The 23778-nt window shown below is 43.6% G+C and overlaps 1 protein-coding gene across 1 annotated transcript; it reads left to right on the forward strand.

Annotated features, from left to right (window-relative positions):
- The first annotated feature begins 1048 nt into the window (after window positions 1-1048).
- On the forward strand, window positions 1049-20056 carry DHX33 (DEAH-box helicase 33). The gene is made up of 12 exons (XM_083174160.1): window positions 1049-1415; window positions 4672-4832; window positions 6153-6380; window positions 6902-7072; window positions 7996-8181; window positions 8787-8898; window positions 9284-9443; window positions 11350-11438; window positions 12310-12437; window positions 15152-15355; window positions 17535-17621; window positions 18639-20056. The coding sequence occupies exons 1-12, from the start codon at window positions 1211-1213 to the stop codon at window positions 18945-18947; spliced, it is 2040 nt and encodes a 679-aa protein (XP_083030286.1). The 5' UTR covers window positions 1049-1210; the 3' UTR covers window positions 18948-20056.
- The last annotated feature ends 3722 nt before the right edge of the window (window positions 20057-23778 follow it).

The raw sequence follows: 23778 nt of genomic DNA on the forward strand, positions 1-23778 counted from the left end.
CCCCTCCCCCACCAGACCCCTATTCATTTTGTCCCCCGTATTTTGGAAACCGGGGCCAGCTCAAGAGCCTGGTGCTGGTCCCCAAAATCCGGGGGACCCCACGCACTTTGTCCTCTGGAATTTGGGAACCAGGACCACTCAAAAAGCCCGGGGCTGGTCATGCCTGGGAGGGGGGACCCCATGCCATTTTTTTATTTTACAAAATGATTGTATGACAGGACGAGACGCTGGACCCCGGACTTGGTAAGTATTTTTTTTTATGTCCGTTCCCACTGTACCACCAATGTTTAAAAGTTTGCATATGGGGGGGGGGGTCGGTTCTGGGGGAACCACTAGCCATCATGATTACATTTGGGGGGGGTCCACTAGCCACCACCAATGATTAACTTTTTTTTGGGGAGGGGGGCAATATTAGGGGGAGGTGAAAGAATACTTATTAAAGAAGACATTAGTTATGTGCTAGATGTGTTCAGTAATAATAAAATTTTTGTGATGAAGTGCAGTGTTTTACTTCACTTTCTGTGACAGATTTGAAATCTCCCGTGCTGAATCTCCCAATTTGAATCTCTGACATAAATCTCTCTGTATGTGGCTCATTGTCTGAAATGAGCCACAAGAGTGAAATCTCTTGTGCTGAATCTCCCGTTATGTATCTCTTGCACACATCTCTGTGTATGTAGGGCCCTTAAGGCTTATGGTATACGATGCGATGGGCGCCGTGCTAGGAAACAAGTACCAAACAATCACAATCAGACACTTGACTAGACATATACATAGATACCACATACATTGTCTTGTACGGAAAGTTGCTGTTTTGTGGTTTTGCTCATTTACCAATATTCTTTAATTTTTATTATTGAAAACAATATTGAATGATAAATAAGCCCACTATCACACACACTGCTTGAACAGTAATAGTTTCGCACACACTAGACTAGAGACTTCAGCTACGTCATTGACTGTATTACATACAGTCATATAACATACAGTCATACATACTATAGCACGCCACACACACTGCAGGGAATGGGACAGTGTTCAGCGCTGACAACAGAGCTCTGCCTGCGCCCCCTGGTGGTCGCAGCTGGTAAGGGAGAAGCACGTGTGGCGCAGCAGCTGCAGGAAGGCATGATTTCCCCTGGGCCGCCGCCGCTGCAGGCTATCCGGGGGACGCAGCGATTAGGCAGCGCTGGGACCCGCATATGATACTATGTCGCAGCACTCCTATCACCCGCCGGCCAAAAGGTTCAAACCGGGATCCCTTTCGTTTACACCAAACCGGAGAGGAACCATGCAGCCCGGGCCCAGGAAGCAGCCGGTGCCCATGGAGCAGCAGCGGCGCAGTCTCCCTATATACCAGGCCCGGGCTCAGCTGATCGGGCAGCTCCGGCAGCTGGAGAGTGCGGTCATCATCGGTGAGTGAAGAGAGGCCGTGTGTGTGTATGCATCACCATGTACAGTATGCGCCTGCATGTATTTGTGTATGTCCTCCAACTACTTTCGCCTGACACCCAGCTGTGCCCACTGTGAGTGACCCATATCTATAAATGCTGGGTGTTTATAGTCCTATAATGCATTTCCGAGGGTAGCATACACCAGAGTAGATTGTCATTTATGCAAAGTAGCTATGATGTGGGTAATGCTGATTAGGATGTGTAAAGGTCAATACACACTGGGTGATTTTGCCCAGTATGTATGGGCAGTGATGATGATGATGGGGAAAATCGCTTTTTCACCCATCTAAGAAATTTTCCCGGTGGTGGACTACTTTCCATAGCAGGAAGCGATAAGTGCACTGGTAAAATCAGCAGATGAGAGGTGGCTGCCGGCGACGATGCAGGAGCGCACATCAGGGCTCACCTCTGGCTCGTACACACTTAGCGGCTTTTGAGCTAAACGCCGCTCAAATGGCAAAATTGAGCTGCTTTGACGGGCCTACACAAGGGGCAAGACCCCCCCCCCCTCCCTAGGTGAAGGTATATAGAGCAGCAGGGGTTTTACTAGTGGCAGTGCAACTGAAGCATTTTATTGGCAACCACTGAAATGGGGTGCCTACGATGGTCTGTATATCGATTTCAAGATCCCAGCAGTTCAACTGCGAGACAATCGTGATCAAAACCAACGCATCTACGGGCATCATTCTGCTTAAGCATCAAGTACCACAGTTTACAAAACTTTGCCATCACAGTTAAGCTTTAAACAGTGTATACAATTAAAAATGTTGATCGATTTAGGCGCGGCGGTCCCCTCTTTTTAGATGATCAAATTCTATCACCAATGGAATGTAACTAGCTCCGCAATTCTTCCGTCTGGTCGTTCCTATAGAGATGAAGAACTGACCTGGGAGAATTGCCCTATATGCACATAGCAATTTTTTTAGATCTCCTCGACCTCCGCATACACAGATAACAAAAAACAGTCAGAAACCATCACCAGGTGGCCGTTGAAATGCACACTCACCGAGATCAGAGATCTCCTCGACCTCCGCATACACAGATAACGAAAACCAGTCAGAAACCATCACCAGGTGGCCGTTGAAATGCACACTCACCGAGATCAGGTGCCCTATGTTTGCTGAAAGGTTTCTTTGAATGCGTCACTCCAAATGGTTTTCAAAGAATTTATTTTCCAGCAGCAAAAAATTTAAAAGACTAGTCTAAAAAAAGTGGGAAGAGAATCACAGGACACAGGTCAGGTGGTTGGAGGCAGAGAGAGTACCCAGGAGGTTTGTGGTTGGTGCTGGTTGTCATCTTCAGCTGCTGGGTGTCCTTCTATCTGGATAGGGAGGTAACCCAGACCACCACTCACCTAGGGATTCTCTTCCCATTTTTTTAGACCTGTTTTAGACTTGTCTTTTAAATTTTTTGCTGCTGGAAAATAAATTCTTTGAAAACCATTTGGAGTCAGCAAGTTACCTGTGTCCTGTGAGGAGGAGTGACGCATTCAAAGAAACCTTTCAGCGAACATAGGGCACCTGATCTCGGTGAGTGTGCATTTCAACGGCCACCTGGTGATGGTTTCTGACTGGTTTTCGTTATCTGTGTATGCGGAGGTAGAGTAGATCTAAAGAAATTGCTACGTGCATATAGGGCAATTCTCCCAGGTCAGTTCGTCATTTCTATAGTAACGACCAGACAGAAGAATTGCGGAGCTAGTTACATTCCATTGGTGATAGACTTTGATCATCTAAAAAGAGGGGACCGCCGCGCCTAATCGATTACCATTTTTTATTGTATACATGGTTTAAGATCCTAGGAGTCTTGAGGTGTATCTAAGGCCGCAGCAGTCCAGGCGCTGTCATTATTTTCTTTTTTTTTCAAGCTTTAAACAGTGGCTGCTCTTACCTCTGTGGAGAAGGGGGGCTGCTCCAATGTCCTTCCCCCCCCCCCCCCCCTCCGCTGGCACCACTGCTGGACCCCACCGGCAGTGCCCGCTGGTCCCCTGGTTTCTTTCTTCTTTGTTTCTTTCTTCTTTGTTGTAGCCGGCTGACTACATCTAGACGCGCACCCTGGCTTTTTGCTGTATGTCTGTCTCTAGTCACCCTGCCGGCTGACTACATCTAGACGGCCAGATACACCATTCTTCAGAGCGGTTTGCAGGACTTCACTTTTTACATGGCATTACAAGTACTGTGCAGCAGGGGTGTTAACCATCATACAATGACAATCGAGAGAGTGACTACATGCTGTGCTGTAGGAGAGATCATGCAGCTATAGCTTTGGCAGTATAGTCGCAAGAACGTCCAGCATATCGATCGAACGTGCTTACACACTGCACTTTTGTTCCGATATGGACCCGAACGGTCGAATGAAAATTAAACAGCAATGAACCTTTGACCGACCGAGTATGGACAGACAAGACCATTTTTAGCTGTTTATCGCTCGTACAGGACAGCGTACACTCCTATACAATTGAACGGCCATCCGACCTAGAACGGAAGAACGGCCCGACGATTGTATGTATGTGTACCCAGTTTTACCCTGCTAGCACTTTAAACATTTGTGGATTACGCAGGTTCTGTGGTTGATTTGCAGGCCTGAAGTCAGGCAGCCACATAACCTGTGTAATTCATTCGTTTATCAGTTTAAACATAACCTTTTTAAATTGAATGACCTAATCAAACCCTTTCCCATTTATACATTAACAGACTTACTGTTATTTAAAACAAGGAAACCTAAAAACATTTAAACCAGTGTTTATTTAATCTTAAATTATGCCTATAATTTGTGATTTATTTACAAAAGAAATCTAGCTTGTGTTGTTTGGAAAGAGATCACATCCACCATCTATGTTATGCGGTTTTCCCTGCACTTTAATAAACTGGGGGCTAGTCAATTACTGCCAATGTCTGCGCCATGCCATGTGGACAGATGGAATGCCATCGCTTTACAGAAGCCAGCTCTGTGCGTTTTGTATTGAGCACTGTAATATACGCAAGAAAATGTGTGATATTGCTGTACTGTATTTCTCAGGATATTGCTAGGAGTAACACCAACAATTTCCTTCTCTTCCATTCCGAGACTCATCGATTATGTCTGGTACTTATTCAGTTTGTTTTCAGAAAGAACATAATTGCATAAATTTACGCCTGCCATCTGTCTGTGTATGTAGGGAATTATGTACTGTTGTTGTATTCTATAATCTGTTAGATCTTTATCTATTTTTATAAAGGGGAGACTGGATCAGGCAAAACTACTCAGATTCCACAGTATCTGTATGAAGCCAGCATAGGGCGACAAGGTATCATTGGTGTGACTCAACCCCGCAGAGTGGCAGCTATATCTCTGGCAACCAGAGTGTCAGAGGAGAGGAAGACGGAGCTCAGTAAACTGGTATGCCACCAGATTCTACTTGTTATATTTATATTGTCCAAGCATCTGGGTACACTGTCATTCCCATTGTGCTCAAGCGTGCCCGGCTCCACAATATTCAACAACCCTACAAAGGTTGGCACTCTGAATAATGTTTACTCTGTACTGTGGTTCCCAAAGTGTGTGCCGTGTCACCCTGGGGTGCCTCAGAACACTTGCAGGGGAGCCTTGGATTGGTGGTCCAGTACCAAGTCTAATTATTTATGGTCAGTGAAGTAGTCAAAACCAGTGCTTGTGGCTGCCATCATAAATTATGTGGATAAACGGTATTCGGACTCATGATAGATTGGTCGACAAGGTCCAAAGGTCAACAGTTAACATGTCGACAGGTTCAAAAGGTCCCTATGACTTTTTTACAAACATTCGATAGTACGAAAACTTGCCCCCTCACCACATAATTAAACCTAAGTAAAAACAATTTACTTAAATATATATATATAGAGAGAGAGAGATCTGTAGTGGCACGTATTGACCTTATAAGTCCAGCCGGTGCCCTCCATGATACCTCCAATCTGGGGGTCACAATACACGAGTCGAATTGGCGGCACTCACGGCAATAATTTCAAGCAAACAGCAACGTGTAATACAATGGATTATACGTTGCTGTTTGCTTGAAATTATTGCCGTGAGTGCCGCCAATTTGACTCGCGTGTGTGTATATGTATATGTATATATATATATATATATATATATATATATATATATATATATATATATATATATATATATATATATATATATATATATATATATATAATTATTATTTTTTATTTTTTTCTGAATAAGAAACTTTATGTCTAGGGGTGCCTTGAAAATATTTTTGATACTCTAGGGCAGGCTTTCCAAACAACTGTCCTCAAGGCACACCAACAGTGCAGGTGTTAGTGATATCCAGGCTTCAGCACAGATGGTTTAATCAGAATCCCTCAGATACTAATTAAGTCACCTGTGCTCAAGCCTGGATATCTACAAAACCTGCACTGTTGGTGTGTCTTGGGGACCGTGGTTGGGAATGCCTGCTCTAGGGAGCTCTTATTAAAAAAAAAAAAAGTTTGGGAACCACTGACTTAGTATATTGTAACTATAACCAGGCTGACTTGGCACGTTCACAAAGTACTCCTAATATCAGATGTGTGTTAGAGCATGGCATTAATGGTCGGATACACTCAGTAATAGAGTGTACCTTCTAAATCCTCTCTTTTTGCTCATTACAGTTGGTTTTATAGGGATTTTCTGATCTGCAAGTTTTCTTAATTATTCATTTGTGTTCTTAATTGCCAGGTTGGTTACAACGTCCGTTTTGAAGATTTTACGTCAGAAGAGACAAGAATAAAGTTCCTCACTGATGGCATGCTGCTCCGTGAGGCTATAGGAGACCCGCTGATGTGCAAGTACAGTGTGGTTATCCTGGATGAGGCTCACGAGAGGACTGTGCACACTGATGTACTGTTTGGGGTTGTCAAAATGGCCCAAAAGAAGAGAAAAGAGCTTGGGAAGCTACCACTAAAAGTAAATACATAAGGAGATTGAAAAAAATATATATTATTTGTCTAGTGTCCGTGAGTCTCCGAAACACTGCCATCTGCTGGCAGAGTGGAGTATTCAATATGTTTTTTCACGATTTGCAGGGTTCCGGAGGGCTGCAGCACCCTATTTAATGCAGCTGGGGCTCGCTGCCCCTGACGGCGAATTTTAACGCAGTAGGGAGCCGGGGGATGGCGGCAGGCAGGGAGATGTAAGGCTCTCTGCCTGCTCCAGAATCTGTGGGGGAGAAGGAGGGCTCCTTAGAGCATAATGGGCCAATTACCTAGGGCAATTCTATTTGCATTAAATAAATAAACTAATCCATTACAAGAAATGTATTTGGGCAAATGGCACCATGTATGAAAATATAAACCTATTATTAATGTTGCTACTAGATAAATTGTTATACCAATAGACTTGGACCATTATGCATGTTTTCTATTTGTCTGATATAGCTGAGGCCAGACTTCCTGGATATCCTGGTAATTGCCTCTTTCTCATGTCAGGTCATTATTATGTCAGCCACAATGGATGTGGATCTGTTCTCCCACTACTTCAATGGGGCCCCGGTTCTTTACCTGGAAGGCAGACAGCATCCCATACAAGTCTTCTACACCAAGCAGTCACAAAGTGACTACCTCCAAGCGGCATTGGTTACAGTCTTCCAAATTCATCAGGTAATATGACAAAACATTGAAGATAGGTTTTGTGTGGTTATACTCGAGCGCGCCCTTCCCAGCAGCCCAAATCCGGACTCCCCGCTAGTTCAATCAGCCAGCGATTGATTATGAAAAATACAGGTGTTGGGAGTTTTAAGATAGAAGGCGCTTAGGTGGAAGAATAATTGTTTTTACCCTTTTGGTGGTAAAAAATACAAAATTTATTCACGCATCTTGAAACAATGTAGATATGCACAGAAAAAAATTCAAACATCAATATTTACAAATTATTTAAAAGCAAGGAAAATAAAAAATTGGGAAAAAAGGTCTGTATTGCACTGTCCAATATCTGTTTTCCAAGACAATGAGAAAAAACAATCTTTGTATAGAAGAAAGCAATTTTTGTGTAGGAGCAAGCGGGGTAGGAATATATGATGTTAAAACAGTACCTCTACTCCCGTCTCCAAAGTCCAATGTATGTGCTTCCAAATGTCCGTGTATGTCTCCGGCGGAGACCTGAGTTTTCACACACACACTGTGTGTCTGCAGCCGTGGACCCGGTTTCCAGCCCGCAAGGTATGCTTGTATTTCCTCAGGGTTATCCGCTGCCGACGGAGATTGGATCTGCATATAATGGGTCCTTAGAGGTGAAAAGGGTTTACAATAGTAGTTCCATGTAAAACAAAGTTAAAAGTCTGGGTGACCACGTCCACCTATCTTAAAACTCCCAACACCTGTATTTTTCCATATGACAAAACATGGCCACTGAATCCTCTGACTTATTAATGCAAAATGCTGGAGGTAGCCTATATTCATGTTTTATAGTACCATGAGGGCTTTTTGTTAGTTGAGATCCTCTATTAAAGTAATTTATACACTGATAAAATACACGGGTCCAACAGATTTGCCCTAACTTCTAAAGCTTGTTTTTGTTCCTGAAGGAAGCACCAGCATCTCATGACATACTAGTGTTTCTGACTGGCCAGGAAGAAATTGAGGCAATGACTAAGACCTGCAGAGACATAGCAAAGCATCTTCCAGATGGCTGCCCACAGATGACTGTGATGCCTCTTTATGCCTCCCTACCTCATTCACAACAACTCAGAGTATTCCAGAATGCGCCCAAGGTATGTGAGTCCATAACTATTCTTACACACAGGGTTGCTGGGTGAAAGTTCTTTGTTGAAAATTCTTCTTGTGTCACCAGTGGCTAGTACTCTCATTTTATTCTGAAAGTCTTTTACAATCATGACCATAAGTGGGGTTCCCGTCACGCAGGTGTCTGGGGTGTGTGAGCACTCTGTCTGGCCCACAGCCCCTACAGTACTTCTGGCTATCCGGATGCTTGGAGCAGCTCCCTGCAGCCAGTATAGCTGCTACAGTGCTGTCTGGAGCATCCTTTGTATACTCCAGACCTTCACCCAGCAGTGTGTACACCCATTCTGAGCATCCTCAGGACAGGCTGAGCAGTGCTGCTCATCCTGGTGCTGACGGCTCTGTCCCCTCTGCACAACATCATGCACAGGGGGCCGGGATACTACAGCACTGTGCGCAATAATACATCATAATCTTTTCAGACCTGGTCATCTATATAAACATCTATTGTTATGCCAACCTCTCTCACCAGAAAAATGATAGCAAATCCCTTTTAAATGATGCAGTATAACTGATAAATCTAGGACCGCTCTTTTTGAGATCTTTCATTGACTTTGATGCATTTAATTTCTTTCAGGATCACCGCAAGGTTATTCTTTCCACCAATATTGCAGAGACCTCCATCACCATAACAGGAATCAAATATGTAGTAGACACTGGCATGGTGAAAGCAAAAAAGTATAACCCTGGTAAGATTTTGTCTTTAGAAGTATTTAAGATATACATAATGAGCATAAATACTTGACAGGTAAAACAGATGACCCATGAATTTCCGCACCTGTCTTGCTGTGACTAGTCTGGTCATTGTACATGGGTTGGCTATTTGTCGTTCAAGCCATGTTAATGTTGTAATATAGCCTAACACTGCATTGATTTTCTCTGGCACCCCTTTCATTCTGGAATGTTGCACCTTTGCTCTTTCCTGTAACATCATTGTGTAATGTAGCCCTGTTATATTTGTGATGGTCTACACGGAATAACTGTACCCATCTCACCATTGCACACATCAGTCACCACTTTACAGAGCAGATGTTGACTGCTCCTCACCTCATTTGAATATATCTTTTCCCTTAGAAAGTGGCCTTGAAATTCTAGCAGTGCAGCGAGTATCCAAGGCTCAGGCCTGGCAACGCACTGGAAGAGCAGGGAGGGAGGACAGTGGCATATGCTATAGACTCTATACAGAGGATGAGTTTGAGAAGCTTGAGAAAATGACTCTGCCAGAAATACAGAGGTGAGTTAAATAACTGCTCAAAGCTGTATATAAATATATTGTCTACTGCATGCAGAAGATCAGTGGTTATCGTACTTTTTCACCTTAGTACACACTGTCAGGGATGTACTTGTACCCCCACCATCACCGCAGATTGTTCCCTTACTTACGGGAAAGCGTTGCAGTGTTCCAGTGTCCCCCATAGGTTTTTCTGGGTTGTAATGTTCCAGGCCCACAAGTCCCTTTTAAGTGCCCATCCTCTTATATGAAATGGCCCTTTTACACTCTCTTTCGACCCATCTGCCTGATAGTGTGAAAAGTGCCATATCTTGTGTATTTTACCTCGGGATCTGATGCTTGATCCCATGCATGTCTGATCGGATTTGGCGATGGTTATGGCTTCCACAAGGATTTGTCATGATTAGGATACAATGTATGCAAAAGGACCGCATATGGTATATATTGTATGGGATCCTGCCACCTCGCAGCTTTCGGGTGAGTTGGCGGGGTATCACATGTGATATTTCGCAATAGCGTAAACTAAATAGCCTTTAGTTTGTGTTTTTTTTGTGTGCCTGTTTTTCCTCTTCACCTTCTCTGTCCTTTGGGCATTTGTTAGTAATGAATAGCTGCTTTGGGCAGGGGGAGAGATAAAGGTGAGGAGGAGCCGGTGCTGATCAATGCTTAAACTTTTTTCGGTACCCCAGGGTGGTTAGCACCAACGTTATAAGTAGTAATAAATACTGTTATTTACAGGGGGGCTACTGTTTGCAGTAGTCTTGCTACGGCATGATGGCATTGGGAGAACTACAAATGCAAGCATACCCAGATTTCCAGAGCCTGCTTGTACCTGTAGTAAAAATCTATATTAAACAAATTGGCTAGACACAGAGATTGTTGTAATTTTTTGTATTAAAGACCCTGCCAAACTTTTATAGAACCCATGGGAGCAAGACACCATGAATAGGAACACGTGGGTTGATCAGTCTAGGGCTGGTTGACATTATGTCAGAAGGACTGCGTCAGGCATGACCAACCTGTGGCTCTCCAGATAATGTCAAACTACAAATCCCATCATGCCTTGCCACAGTTTTGCTATAAGGGAGTATTTAAAACTGTGGCAAGGCATGCTGGGATTTGTAGTTTCACAACATCTGGAGAGCCACAGGTTGGCCTGCCCTGGACTACGTGCTGAGTGTCTCCCTGCTATGGCATCACCTGCCCTGGGGGACCCCACACCCGTTTCTACAAACACATCTGCTTTGGGCAGAATATTTATTTGGGCAGATTTAGCTTTTTCTAAAGCCACCGGTAAGTTTGGGGTTTCTATACTTCTAATGTTAAAAATAATGGTGATGTTTATTTGTTTTCTAAGGTGTGGATTATCTTCGGTTTTGGCTTTAGTAAATCCAGATGCTATCCCATTGGAAAACCACCTAAATAGCATCAAAGGTGGCTTTGGTTCAGCTCTGAGTGTTCTTATACTGACTCTATAACCTCTTCAGTGGTATGCCCCAGCTGAGCTGCTCTGCTGGCGCGGGTTCCCTCGGAAGATCTTCAGGCATACCACAGACATCTAGGTGTGCACCATCTGGCAGCACCACCTGCTTGGCCGCTCCCAAATGCCTGCCAGGAGAACCAGCAGGGGAGCAGCACCAACCCCTTCAGTGGAGAGTATTTTGGGGGCAGAACCCTGTCCTAGGCGGTTTGTCCTGCCCCCAGAAACACCCACCACTAAAGGGGTTAACCAAATTGTTAGGGAAATTATTTTAAGAGTAGGATTAATAAAAGAAAATAAAAAATTTTGGGGACTGTTAAAATGTATATGATATATAGGATGTCCTAGATTTCTTTCTCATATTTTATATTATAAGGGAAAGGGAGATTTAACATGTAAATTGTGAATAATTTTGTATGCTTTGTGCAGGTGTAATCTGGCCAGTGTAATGCTGCAGCTTCTTGTCCTGAGGGTTCCAAAGATTCTCACTTTTGACTTTGTCTCCAAGCCCTCTCCAGGTGTGTGCGTGTATGTTCTGCGATGTACATTAACTGGTTTGGACATTTGTAAAGTGGATGGCTAATTCTATATTATCAGAGGTTCCTGCTGCCTTCTAACCCATTGCAATAGATCACCAGCTTGGTCTTGAACAACTAATAATTGGCAGCCCAATCGTACATTTTAGGTACCTGGCCTTATGCCAAATAAAGAGACTTGATGTGCCTTATGTCAATAAGGATACTGGCTGCATAGAGGCAGATGCGTGTTTTAGCCAGAGGTGATAAAACTAGACCTAAGTTTTGCAAGTATTGAGCTGCTATAATCCCAGAGCAGTTTTTCACCCTTTTGTGTATCATATTGGTAAATATATACAAAGTAACTTTAATTATTTCAGTTTATTCCAAGGAGCCCTTGAATGGATAAAATGTTTGCCATTTAATATGTACTTTGTTCATTTTTCTTTTATAAATAACCCTACTCTGATATTTGGCATATCTTCTATTCATTAATTACATATTAAACTTTTATATTGAGTTTAATTACTGAATGTTCCCCTTGAATTGGTCAGCTGTTCCACTTTTTGTGTATGAACCGTGCTGCCCTAGAGTCACATTAACATAAGGGACACAGAATGAAAGCAGTAAATGTCAGATTTGTCTGTTGCTTTCATATACTTGGGCTGGGTCTGCAATATATGTATTAAGCTAATGATCGCTATAGTGAGCCTCTTAGACTAGCCGTGGACATTAATATTAGTATCCCAATTTAGTAGCAAAATGGGTTAAGGGTTATACCTTAATTTCTTGTCATTTCTTCCCAGTATTTTACTGGTACAAGCAATAATTGCTGCAATATTGTCATTTATAAGCTGTGATTGTTTGATTCCAGACTCCATACAAGCTGCGATAGAACAGCTGGATCTTCTGGGGGCACTGGAGAGGAAGGAGGACCAGATCATTCTCACACCCCTGGGAAGGAAGATGGCTGCTTTTCCTCTGGAGCCTAAGTTCTCCAAGGTAGTTATTTTCCAACTGCTAGAATATACTCTGTGCCTTCCCCCAACATTTGCTGCTGGCATTTGCAAAGCAGTTCCCTGTACAACAAACAAAACAACTTGTCAAAGACCAGCATCCCACATGTACGTGTGTATTGCTGGTGTGCTTTATATAAAGTGTCCTCACATAGGTAGCCTTATTATGCCATATGTTCAAGACTGAGATGCTTCAGTGGTGTTGTGTAGCTATTTTCTTTAAATGTAACTTCTTATTGGCATCCCATAAGAGAGGTGTGTGGCTGCATATGAACCAGTTGGGGTGGGCAAACTGAACTCCAGCAGCTAAGCAGTGGTCCATTGTGCACCCTTCCCCTCTTCCATCCGGCATCTCACTTGCTGTTTGGCGGGCACAGTCAAGCAGGCGACTGCCATGCTTTCCTCTAGAGCAGGGGTGTCAAACACAAGGCCCGCGGGCCAAATACGGCCCGCCAGACCTCTTCATGTGGCCCGCGCAGCCGCCGCCAGCCTTCACCTTTTATTCTCGATTTTTTTTTTTTTAAACAAGAAAGCCGCCTCTTCAGCGCATGCGCGGCAGCCTACAAGCCAGAGAATGTCTGCCCTCTAGCGCAGTGCCGCCGGTCGTCAACCCCTCCTCCGCTCCCACCTGCTGTATAGGAGCCAGAGAGAGGAAAGAGCAGGTCCGTCGTGGTGAATGGTGCTGCTGCTGCTGTGCGCTCCAGGTCACTTACTGCTGAGTGTGCACTGCACAGTGACCGGAAGCACGCTGCCCCCCACTCCTGGATAGATAGTGCGAGGAGCGCTACTCACAGGAGGGAGGGGGAAATGCACCTGTGTGAGAGCGCAGCTGTGTCCTTGGTGGTGGAGCAGCTCAGACTGGAGTGGACGCATCAGAGCGGGTAAGTGTCAAACTCTCTGCCTATGTGTGTGTGTGCCCTGGCACATTGCAGCCCATCATTAATTGCTGTGTCCCATGATAATAAGCAGGACATGTGCCCTAAGACTGAGTGCTGCCCCCCTGTGCAGGCAGCGTGTGCCTTAATGCACTGCAGTTCACAGCAATAGCAGGAGGGAAATGCTACTGCTGAGTATACAATAATTGAATGCAGTAACAATAATTTATGATAATAAAGAGTGGACACATAGTCCTACAGATACAACCGGCCCTTTGAGGGTGACCAAACTGCTGATGCGGCCCCCGATGAATTTGAGTTTGACACCCCTGCTCTAGAGGTAGGATGGCACTGGTTTGAGATGTCCGGTATGCTCCTTACAGTGGGGACAAATGTAAACAATATAAATGCATTGTGAAGAAATGCAATAAACCTAAACGGTCAAAGCTTAATGTATAATACATAGTAACATAGTACTTAAGGTCGAAAAAGACGTTCGTCCATTGAGTTCAATCTATTTGACTTGTAACTCCTGGCTTGAGTAAATAATTTCTATAGGATTCCCTTAGTGGTAAATTCATTAACAGTAGTTGCTGTATCCACCCCACTGGCAATGAGATCCAGAATACTGCTCTCATGGTGAAGAATCCTCTTCTTAATTCAGCACAGAATTTATTTTCCTCGAGCCTCATTACATGCCCGCGTGTTTTAAGTATAGCTCTGTTGCTGAAAAAAATCATCCACCGGTTCCTTATGATTCCCAATCCTGTAAATGAACATACTAATCATATCACCTCTCACTTCAATTTGCACAGTTGGCAGGTACTTTTCGATTTTCCAGGAATTGTGAATGGATTTTTTTATGAATGCACAGGGATTACTGATGCATTTGCAACTTTGCACAGGGCAAATCCAAAAAGGATTTTAGAATTGCCAAGGCACACGATCAGTCCCCCACAGGGTATAACACATTGGCCCCTACATTGTGTTCTCCCCAGAAAAGTTTTCCAGCCCAGCGGGTTGGCATCAAGAAGTAGTGGGTAGGGGCTGTCACAATTCTAAAATGTTTAAATCATTACCACAATGATTTAATTTTCCTCTTCTTTTTAGAGGCCAAGAAATACTGACTGCCCCTACAAACAGAGAACAACAGGGGGTGCACACATTACTGCGGCTGTGGGCGATCCACTTGGGACACAGTCTGTGCCCCTTAGTGGATTTGTTTGTGTGTTGTGGTCTCCCTATTAATAAATCCTGTCTTATGTAGGTACTGGAATCCCAGACTAGCAGTAATGCCACGTCTTCATGCACACTGCCCAGTGTTCTCCCCACAATTTAAATTTTCAAGGGTAGTTGTCCCGTGTTCTAATCATCTGTGCTCCAGCGGTGCTGTCCATCTTATGCAGTCTGTGTGCTCCCTATGGACCCTAGACCCAGGAGCAGGTTGGGGGAGCTGGGGCAGTGCAGGTTTTTACTTGTTGACTAGTCCTTTCTCCCTCAGCATTCAGTCACTGACACAGGTGTTCGTGTTGTCCAATCCTGTCATATATCTGTGCAGGCTAGTCGCGGCTACCTGATGGCGTCTCCTGGTTGCCAGGTGTATATGCGGCACGCCAGGCAGACTGCCCATAATTTAAAGTGTGTGGATGACACTGCACCTACAGGAAATTTGTCAAACAGGAGTTTGTGATTAGTAAATCTTTTATCTGCTAACTCCTTATTATTATTTTTTTCTTTAGACTGGACAGATTTGAGTAATAACACTGTATTATGTGTATCCTACTAAGAGGCAAAACAGTACAAAATTATGTTTCCTGTATTTCAGACCATCCTTCTTTCTCCAAAATTTCACTGCACAGAAGAAATCCTGACTATCGTGGCTCTGCTGTCGGTGGACAGTGTCCTCCATAATCCACCTGCTAAGCGGGACGAAGTGCAGGCAGCACGCAAGAAGTTCATCTCTAGCGAGGGTGACCACTTCACTTTACTCAATGTCTTCCGGACATTCAAAAACCTGGGTAAAAATAAGGCAAGTCCTCCTGTCTTCAACAAAATAACACCTTTATATCATACTTGCCTACTTTTGAAAACTAGTTTCAGGGAGATTATTGCGGCTAGTAGAAGGCGCCATGTGAGAGAGACACAGGTGGGAGAGAGAGAGGGAATGTGTGAGTGAGAGGGAGAAAGTGTGAAAGACCGAGTGGGAGAATTTGAGAGGCAAAAAAAGTGGAGATAGATTGTGAGACATGTGCTGCACCAATTTTAGATTCTTCTCTATTACCCATTATTGCAGACGTCTTCCCTTAAAATAAACAGGAATAAAGTTGTGCCCAGTATTGAGATGCAAGGAAACTTCCCACAGAGAGCTTTCAGTTCTAGTTATAAACACAGCCTGAGTCCCATCTATTTGACATAACTAAGAGCTCCTCTTAGTAAGAGGCTTTATAACAGCCTGTCTGAATCTTATATTGACATAGGACACCATGTGTCCCTCCCTGGATCCTGCAGGCTGCTTAGATCTGGGTTGCCCAGTCTCCAGGTAGTGTGGGATGGGCCACCTGGATGGTGCCCTGTATAGTATGGGAAGTATTAGATCCAGCTGTGTTAAGTAGTAGGGAGTTGCCAATGGTACCATGTGCACCTGGACAGCAGGGAAGGAGCGCTTGCTGTTGCTCGTATACAGCCAGCCTGCACATTCCCCTGTGGGCAGATGAAGAAAGGGGGCATAATGGCTGGGAAACATTGAATCATATGGGATGTGGCTTTTTTCAGCCCTTGTCCCTCGCAGAGGAGCTTCTGTTGATTTGGTTAGTATATACTGCAGCATATCTGCAGGGGAGGGACCGGGCAAATTTAGAAGTGCTGGTATTTCATGCTTTACCATACCAGCACACTTCGAGCACTGCACACCACTATATTACATTGCATATCCCCCATATTACATCCAGTACACACCATTATATGACATTAGCCCCCCCTCCCCGCCATTACACACCCTCCCATCTCACAACCAGTCCATATACCACTATATTACATTACACACATATACTTCCCTCCATATTACAGCCAATACACACACCATTATATTACATTACACATATTCACCCCCCCCCCCCCCAATATTACTGCCAGTACACTCACCACTGATTTACATTGCACACAGCACCCCCCCCCCCATTACAGCCAGTACACACACATTACATCACACGTATGCACACCCCTCCCTCCATATTACTGCCAGTACTCAGACCGCTTAATTACATTACATACAGTATATCCCCCCCCCCCCCCCCCCCCCCGTTACTGCCAGTACATACTCCACACACACAGTTAAATAAAAAAAAACACCCACACACTCCCCAGGGCACACACTATTCACTTGGAGATGCAGGGACCCAGCAGTGTGTTAGGGAAGGGACAGGTCACTGCAGGCAGAGGAGAGGAGCAGGCTGGCCTGATGCACAGCACATTATCAGTGTGGTGGGGGTGGAGCCAACTTCCGTGAAGAAGAGACCTTGCTGCTGGCTCTTCTGCTTCTCCCAATGTGACTTCCTGTAAGCGTGCACTGTAGCTCAGGCCGACCACCCCTACCCACAACACTGCAGTTGCCGACTCGATGTCATCTGCCCGATCCAGGTGCGCATGCGCAGTTAGAACTTTAATGGAGGAGTCCCAGAAACCAGGAGGAATTAGGGGGTTTGCGGGGCAGTGGGAGGCTCTGGTAAAAATCGTGAGCAAGTCTGATTTTATATCAACAATAGGGCAACAAATCCTATACACCTCTGCTGTGTTTGTAACTGGACAATCCTTTCAAAGGCCAAACCAGGCTGGGGTTGCCTTGTAAATAATTGCTGCTTTGGAATTGCTGCAGAGCCTGCATTTTGTGGTCTATTACATAAACCACAGTGTCTTGGTTAGGGTTGAAGGATTTGCCAAGATCTGAGGACCTCATTTTTAATGACGTAGTGCTGTTTAAAGAAAAAACAGGATTTATTTTTCTGAAAAATGCAGTAGATTACATTAATCCATGTTTGGTTTTAAGCTATCCAGTGTGTATGGGCCTTAAAGGAGTAATTTGGTCCATTGAGTGTCTTCTAGTGGTCAATAGCGTTACTTCACCTCAGAGGTGAGGCGTATTTACCCTTTTATATATAGATGCTTTTTTTTTTTTTTTTTCGATTTTTAAATGTCTGTTTTCTATCTCTCAGGAGTGGTGCAGAGAGAACTTTGTTAATGGGAGAAATATGATGTTGGTTTCAGAGGTCCGCTCTCAACTCCGAGACATTTGTATAAAGGTATTTATTCTCTTTTATCATTCTGTATGTTGTATACAATGTATGAACAGTGTGGCATGGTTAAATTGCCTATCAATTTTTGTGTACATACGTATGAGGCATATACTCAGATTTATCCTATTCTATATTTAAAATTCCCAGTGTTTTACATGCAAGCTTACATGAAAATAAGCCATAATGGGTTGTTTCCGATAGCAAATATTAAAATTAATGGTCTGTGTTAACTTTAAAATCTATTACTATAATTTTAATATATTACATTTTCTTAGTATACAGATGTGATCTCTTGTACCGTGTATGCAGTGCGCACACGTATGTGCATCATGGTAAAGTTGCGTGGGCATGCAATGTACTGATAGCTCGTGTGAGTGGAGGCTCGCACCACAATCTGTTCGAAGTTTATACTGAGGCAAAAATACAAGAGGACACATCTGTACTTGTCAGACCTTATTCTGGTCCATTCGCAGCCAGTGGTTGTTTGCACAGGGACCGATGCTTGGCGTATGCGCAGCCGCATTTCTGCACATGTGCATATGCTGTGTGCATGCGGCCACAGCAAACAGACTATTCGCCGGGTACACGCACCCAAGGCTGCTGCGTAGGTTGACAGCAGATAGTTGCACCCGTGGGCACGCCCAGCGCATCATGGGTGATCCCATGTAAATGCTGAGCGTTCCCATGGTATTTGGCTCGTGGCATTGGTGCCTGGGGCGGGCAGCTGACCTCATTGGATGTCAGCTGCCCGCCTACTTACTCCTGATGGTGCATGCAAATCTAAGTGACCATCGAATTATGTGGGTTTTCACCCACAGGCTGCAAATGGATGTTTATGTTAAATATCCATTCACAGGCCCTGCAAGCAAACATACGCTGCAAGGGTGGGGGGTGGGCGTACCGCCATTCGCAGGGCGGGTTCTGGTTGACTTTCAAGGGTGTGAACAATGAGAATAGCCCATGATGTCTGTACACTAGGACAATCTGATCTAAAACTTTTTTTCTTTCCGATTAAATTTACAGATGTCCATGCCAATAGAGTCCTCAAGAACAGATACGCGCAATATCCGCCAATGCTTAGCACATGGTCTGTTTATGAATGCAGCAGAGCTGCAGCCAGATGGAACATACACCACTGTGGAGACGCATCAGCCTGTCGCCATTCACCCCTCCTCAGTACTTTTCCACTGCAAACCAGCCTGTGTTGTGTACAATGAGCTTCTTCACACATCTAAGTGTTATATGAGAGACCTGTGTGTGGTGGATGCAGATTGGCTATTTGAGGCAGCCCCGGAATATTTCAGAAGGAAGTTAAAAAGTGCTAAGAACTAACAAGTGACTGTAAAATATTTCAGTGTGTGCTGAATTGGAACAATGGTCAACAGCTACTTTATCCTGACATCACACTGTGTGGATATACATATATTAGAAGATTATCTCTCTGGCATCTTATCTGGGGGACATTATATAGCATGGGGTGTAGAGAGAGCTGTTCAAGTAGGGTGCTCCTCCCTCTCTACATCCATATAGCAAATCACTCTATTTTGTGTGCCCTAATGTGCGCGCCATTTTCCCTAGTGCTGCTATACTGTTTTATTTTCACCAGTGCGCCTGCATAGCTTCTGTGGAGCTCACCTGTGAATCTGCAGGAGCAGAAGGTGTGTGTGTGGGGGGGGGGATTGCTCAGTGACTGCTCCAGGTGGATAAGAAGTAATTAATGTGACATTGAGTACTAAAATTACTCTTTTTTTTTTGGGGGGGGGGGGGGGGGGGGGAGCTGTAATTTCAACAACATTTTGGAAAATGGGGACAACTTGGAATGCTGACTATTTAGCAGTTTCAGTTGTATTACTGGCTAGATACACAGAATAGCAGCTATATCCGAATGGAATGGATACTATGGTAAATTCAAGGCACATGCTGCTAGCAAATTTATAAACCAGAGGTGTGACCAAATAGCCTAAAATGCGTTTGGGATGTAGGATAGTATAATTTTATTCATTCCATTTACAAACCAAATTATCTCTAGAATAACAGATTAGGCTTTTTTTGCAACCTGTTGGCTTTGACAATTAGTCTGTGCATGTGTTTAGGATGAGAAATGGTTACAATAACAGCTCCTAGGAGGAACAAACCGACGTGTATGTATGCTCACAAGTAACGTAGGGAAACTCCTTCCTCATCGGAAGAGACTATTGCGTTACTTATACTCTCAATGATAAAACTGATTATTTTTATTTTTTTGCTTGTTAGGCAGATAGTCAATGCGTTGAGAATGCTGGGAAGAGAACTCTTATTATGTCTGTTTACCCTTTTTTGGGGGGGTCTTATTGTTTATTTACATACTGCTTCATATTGTTTGGATATATTGTTTTGGGTCTGTTGATATTTTTTGTTGTATCTACCTGATGTTTCAGAGTACTATTATTGTTTTCCCCCACTGTTGCTTCTATGTAAACATTTTCATTTTGTGGGATAATTGTACTTTATAGTTAGCCTTTTAGTCCAGCATCTGTCTCCATCATAGGGCCAGATTCCATTAGCTGTGGTTTGAATCACATGAAAACCTTAGGCAGCAGTTAATTTATTCACCTTGCAGTGGTGCCAGCGGTGATGAACATTAACTGTTGCCTGATGTTTGTGGGTTCTGTGTGTCTGTGGGCCTGCAGTAGCAATCCTTGGTACTTATGTATTATCTGGGCTCCCATTTTTTCATACCCCTACTATCCAACTACGCATGGAGTTGATTTTATATAGTGTGGCGAGCCCCGCGGTCTCATAAGAAAAACAGGAGCCCGGATATTACATAAGTACCCAATCCTTTTTTGTGACGGAACTGCGAGGCAATGCAAGTGTAGCAACCATACGTAAGTAAACAGAGACACCTACTGAAGCCACCGCAGTATGTTCAGCAACTCTGTATGATATCACAACCGCAATACAGGAACATCGAATCCATGAGTGCCCGCCTAGCAGTGCAAAATGGCCTCAGGCGCTGCTGGTCTCATGTTTTATGTGTATAAGATCACAGTTGTGTCTGTCTTTTTGGAGACATTCCCTGTTTCCTCCCCCAAATGGTCTCCTGTCAATCACTCTGTGACTGACTCCTCACTGTGAGTGTCACTGAAAAGTTACATTGGCACTTTTGCATAGAGACCGCGAAGCATGTGTGGCCTACTAAGAATTGCTGACTTTTGACACCATGAAGTTAATAGCGCGACTGACTCAGACCCTATAATTGGATAGGCCTGTGCACCTAGTGGAATAGACCATGCAGGTCAAGCTGTGGCTAATTGAATCTCCCTAAAATCATCTATGCCGAGGTCTCTTTTGCTGCATTAATTACTTCAGCAGAGCTGCTAAGTGACATCTATTATTTAGACCACCAAGTTTGCACTATGTTTTTATGGTTACAAACCAATCAAATGGTGTAGTAGTTTGTGTAGAAAACAATATATATTAACTATAATAACACTTTTATCTACATTTTATGCAATAGTCACAAATGCTAAAAAATATATATATATATTTATTACACTGTGTACGCACCGTTACATTACGTGTATAATAATATCTGTGATAAATACAATAATTAGTACATTTACTAAAACAACCTAAAAACTTTTTTGTCATAAGGATATACGGTTGTTAAGTCGACAGTACTAAGGTCGACATGCAACGGGTCGACCGATGAAGATCGAAATGACACATGGACTTAGGCGGACATGGGCTAGGGCAAAAGTGAAAAGGTCGACATGGGGGTTTTCATTTTTTGTTTGAGCTGACGTGCTGACAGGCGGTATTTCATGCCCTACCATCCACTAGGCTGTGGTGGGAGAACAAAATAGTGTGCCTGGAATGCTCGACATGCAAGGGTGCACTTTTTTAGAGACCATGTTGACTGTGTCAACATTCGGGATAATAAAGTTGAAAACGCCATGTCGGCCTTTTTTTTCACTGTCGACATAGCCCATGTTGACCTTTAGTGGTCACCCCAGTGAGTATACACATCATAATACCGGATGTGCTATAGGGGTAAAATAATCACCTTCAAAATGACAAGTAATAAACAAATTTGTTATTTAAGGATGGTCCCCTAGGAGGAGGAGTGTGCAACCTTTCTGATACAGCCAGCAAGAGGCAAACTGTGTCCAGACTCTTCTGTTAGATGCAGTTATCTATAAAGGCATCCACAATACAGAAAACTCTGAGTTCCTTATTGTTGATAGGGTTGCATACTGATGTCTTTAACAAATGGTTTCATGTTAATAATTACTTTAAATGTTTTGTTCCCCTGGTTTTCCATGGCTTCTGGGATAAATGGTCAGCAATGTCTAGGCTGACACCTATGAATGGTCAACATACACTAGATCGACCTTGACAGAAGGTTGACATAGGAAAAGGTTGTCATGGCATGTTTGCATTTTATGTGTCTACATATGTTGACATGGACACTGTATAGGTCTACTATGTTCCCTTGCATGGCTCGATGTCTTGCTGTGCTTGGGGCACTATTATATTCTACCTCTGTGCCCACTGGGATGGTAATGTATGAACAAGTCGGTTAAAAAAAAAAAAAAAAAATCATCAACTCATGTCGATCTTTTCCATATATAGACCATGCTCATGTTGACATTTTTGCTTGTGTTGACCTGTCAATGTTCACTTAGTGTATGTCGACCAGATACCATTTAATCTCTATCCCTGCTTCAGGAGGGGTATAGTTAGAAGAGGAGATTTTACATCACAACGAGTTGACGGCAATTGCACATTGACCACGGCTTACAATAGGATGCATTTTGTGCCATATAGAAGCAATTTCTGCACAGAAACATTAACCCTTTGTGTGCTACTGTTGCTGTGAGTGATAATCAAAATAGCTGCTAAAAAATGCCATCATTGCTCAGTGACTTCTTTTATTATAAATAAATACAAATACAGCCAAGTGGATTAATTTAAGTTTAGTTAAATATTGCACCCAAAAAAAAACAGCTGCTGTGAGTGGCGCTGGCATATTTAACGGATATTTTGAGAATCTCTCACAGCAACTTTGGCACTCCTAGAGTTTCATAAAAAGGTTTGCGTGGCAATTTTTACACCTAGGGCGGGATGTACTAAAGGGAAAATGCGGTAAAACGGGGGTTTTACCACATTTTCCTATTTACCATCACCCGTCCGCCCCGTTTTCGCTTGGCAGGGTATCGCCACCCAGAGATACCCTATAGAAGCCTATGGGCCCGATGTCCGCGGGCCCCCCCTCACATCCTCCTGATCTCCTCCTCCCCCAGCAGGTGTCACAGCCGGCACGACATCCGGCTTCAGGGGGGAGGAGGGGACGCTGGCAGCCGCCGGGAGGTGATGGAGACCCCCGCAGACCACATCAAAGGTATCGTGGGGGTCTCCGTCACCGCAACCCGATGCTAGCTGCATATGTTAGTACATATGCGGCAGCATCGCGGCGGCTGCCATGCGAAGGGCGGCGATGTATATTTATACATCCCGCCCCTAGTTTCCTTGACATTTATGGATAACATGTATGCAAATAAAAGTTAAACATAAAATAATATTTGGCAGAAGAAAAATGTGAAAAATTAAAGGGATGGTCCATAATATGCTGGAGGTAAAGTTGACATTTGTATATTAATTGATGTGCTTTCATGTCATGTAGTATAAGCCCAAACCTCATGCAGATGGATATGGTATATTGTTATGAGGAATGCATCAATGTGCCAATTTCTCATCTTCTTAGATGACTGACAAACCAATTTATTTGCAATGTATTCCTTGTGGATAAAAGCTCATCAAAAGGATGGCTGCTACCTCCAGTTTCTGTCTTCACAGCTCCCTCTCTTCATATACAGCAAGTTTGAAACAGATCAGTCTCCCTGCAAAAATAGCTTTCACTTTCTGTTACGACAATTTTTTGTACACAAAGGAGACATTTGGTCCGTAAAATAGTAATCTAGCTTATTTTCATCCTCATAGAAACATATACATTTGCAGATAACCACTTGGCCCATATATAATCTTCACATGTACATGCACACATTAGGATTATTTTTTTGTGGGGGGTGGGGGTGGGGGGAATTGACCTACCAGTATACTGTATGTTTGGAGTATTGGAAGAAACTGTAAGTTTGCAGTGTAATGTATAACTGGTAAC

This window comes from Crinia signifera, chromosome 2, assembly GCF_055691185.1.
Source record: "Crinia signifera chromosome 2, ASM5569118v1, whole genome shotgun sequence".
In the NCBI taxonomy this organism is placed as follows: Eukaryota; Metazoa; Chordata; class Amphibia; order Anura; family Myobatrachidae; genus Crinia; species Crinia signifera.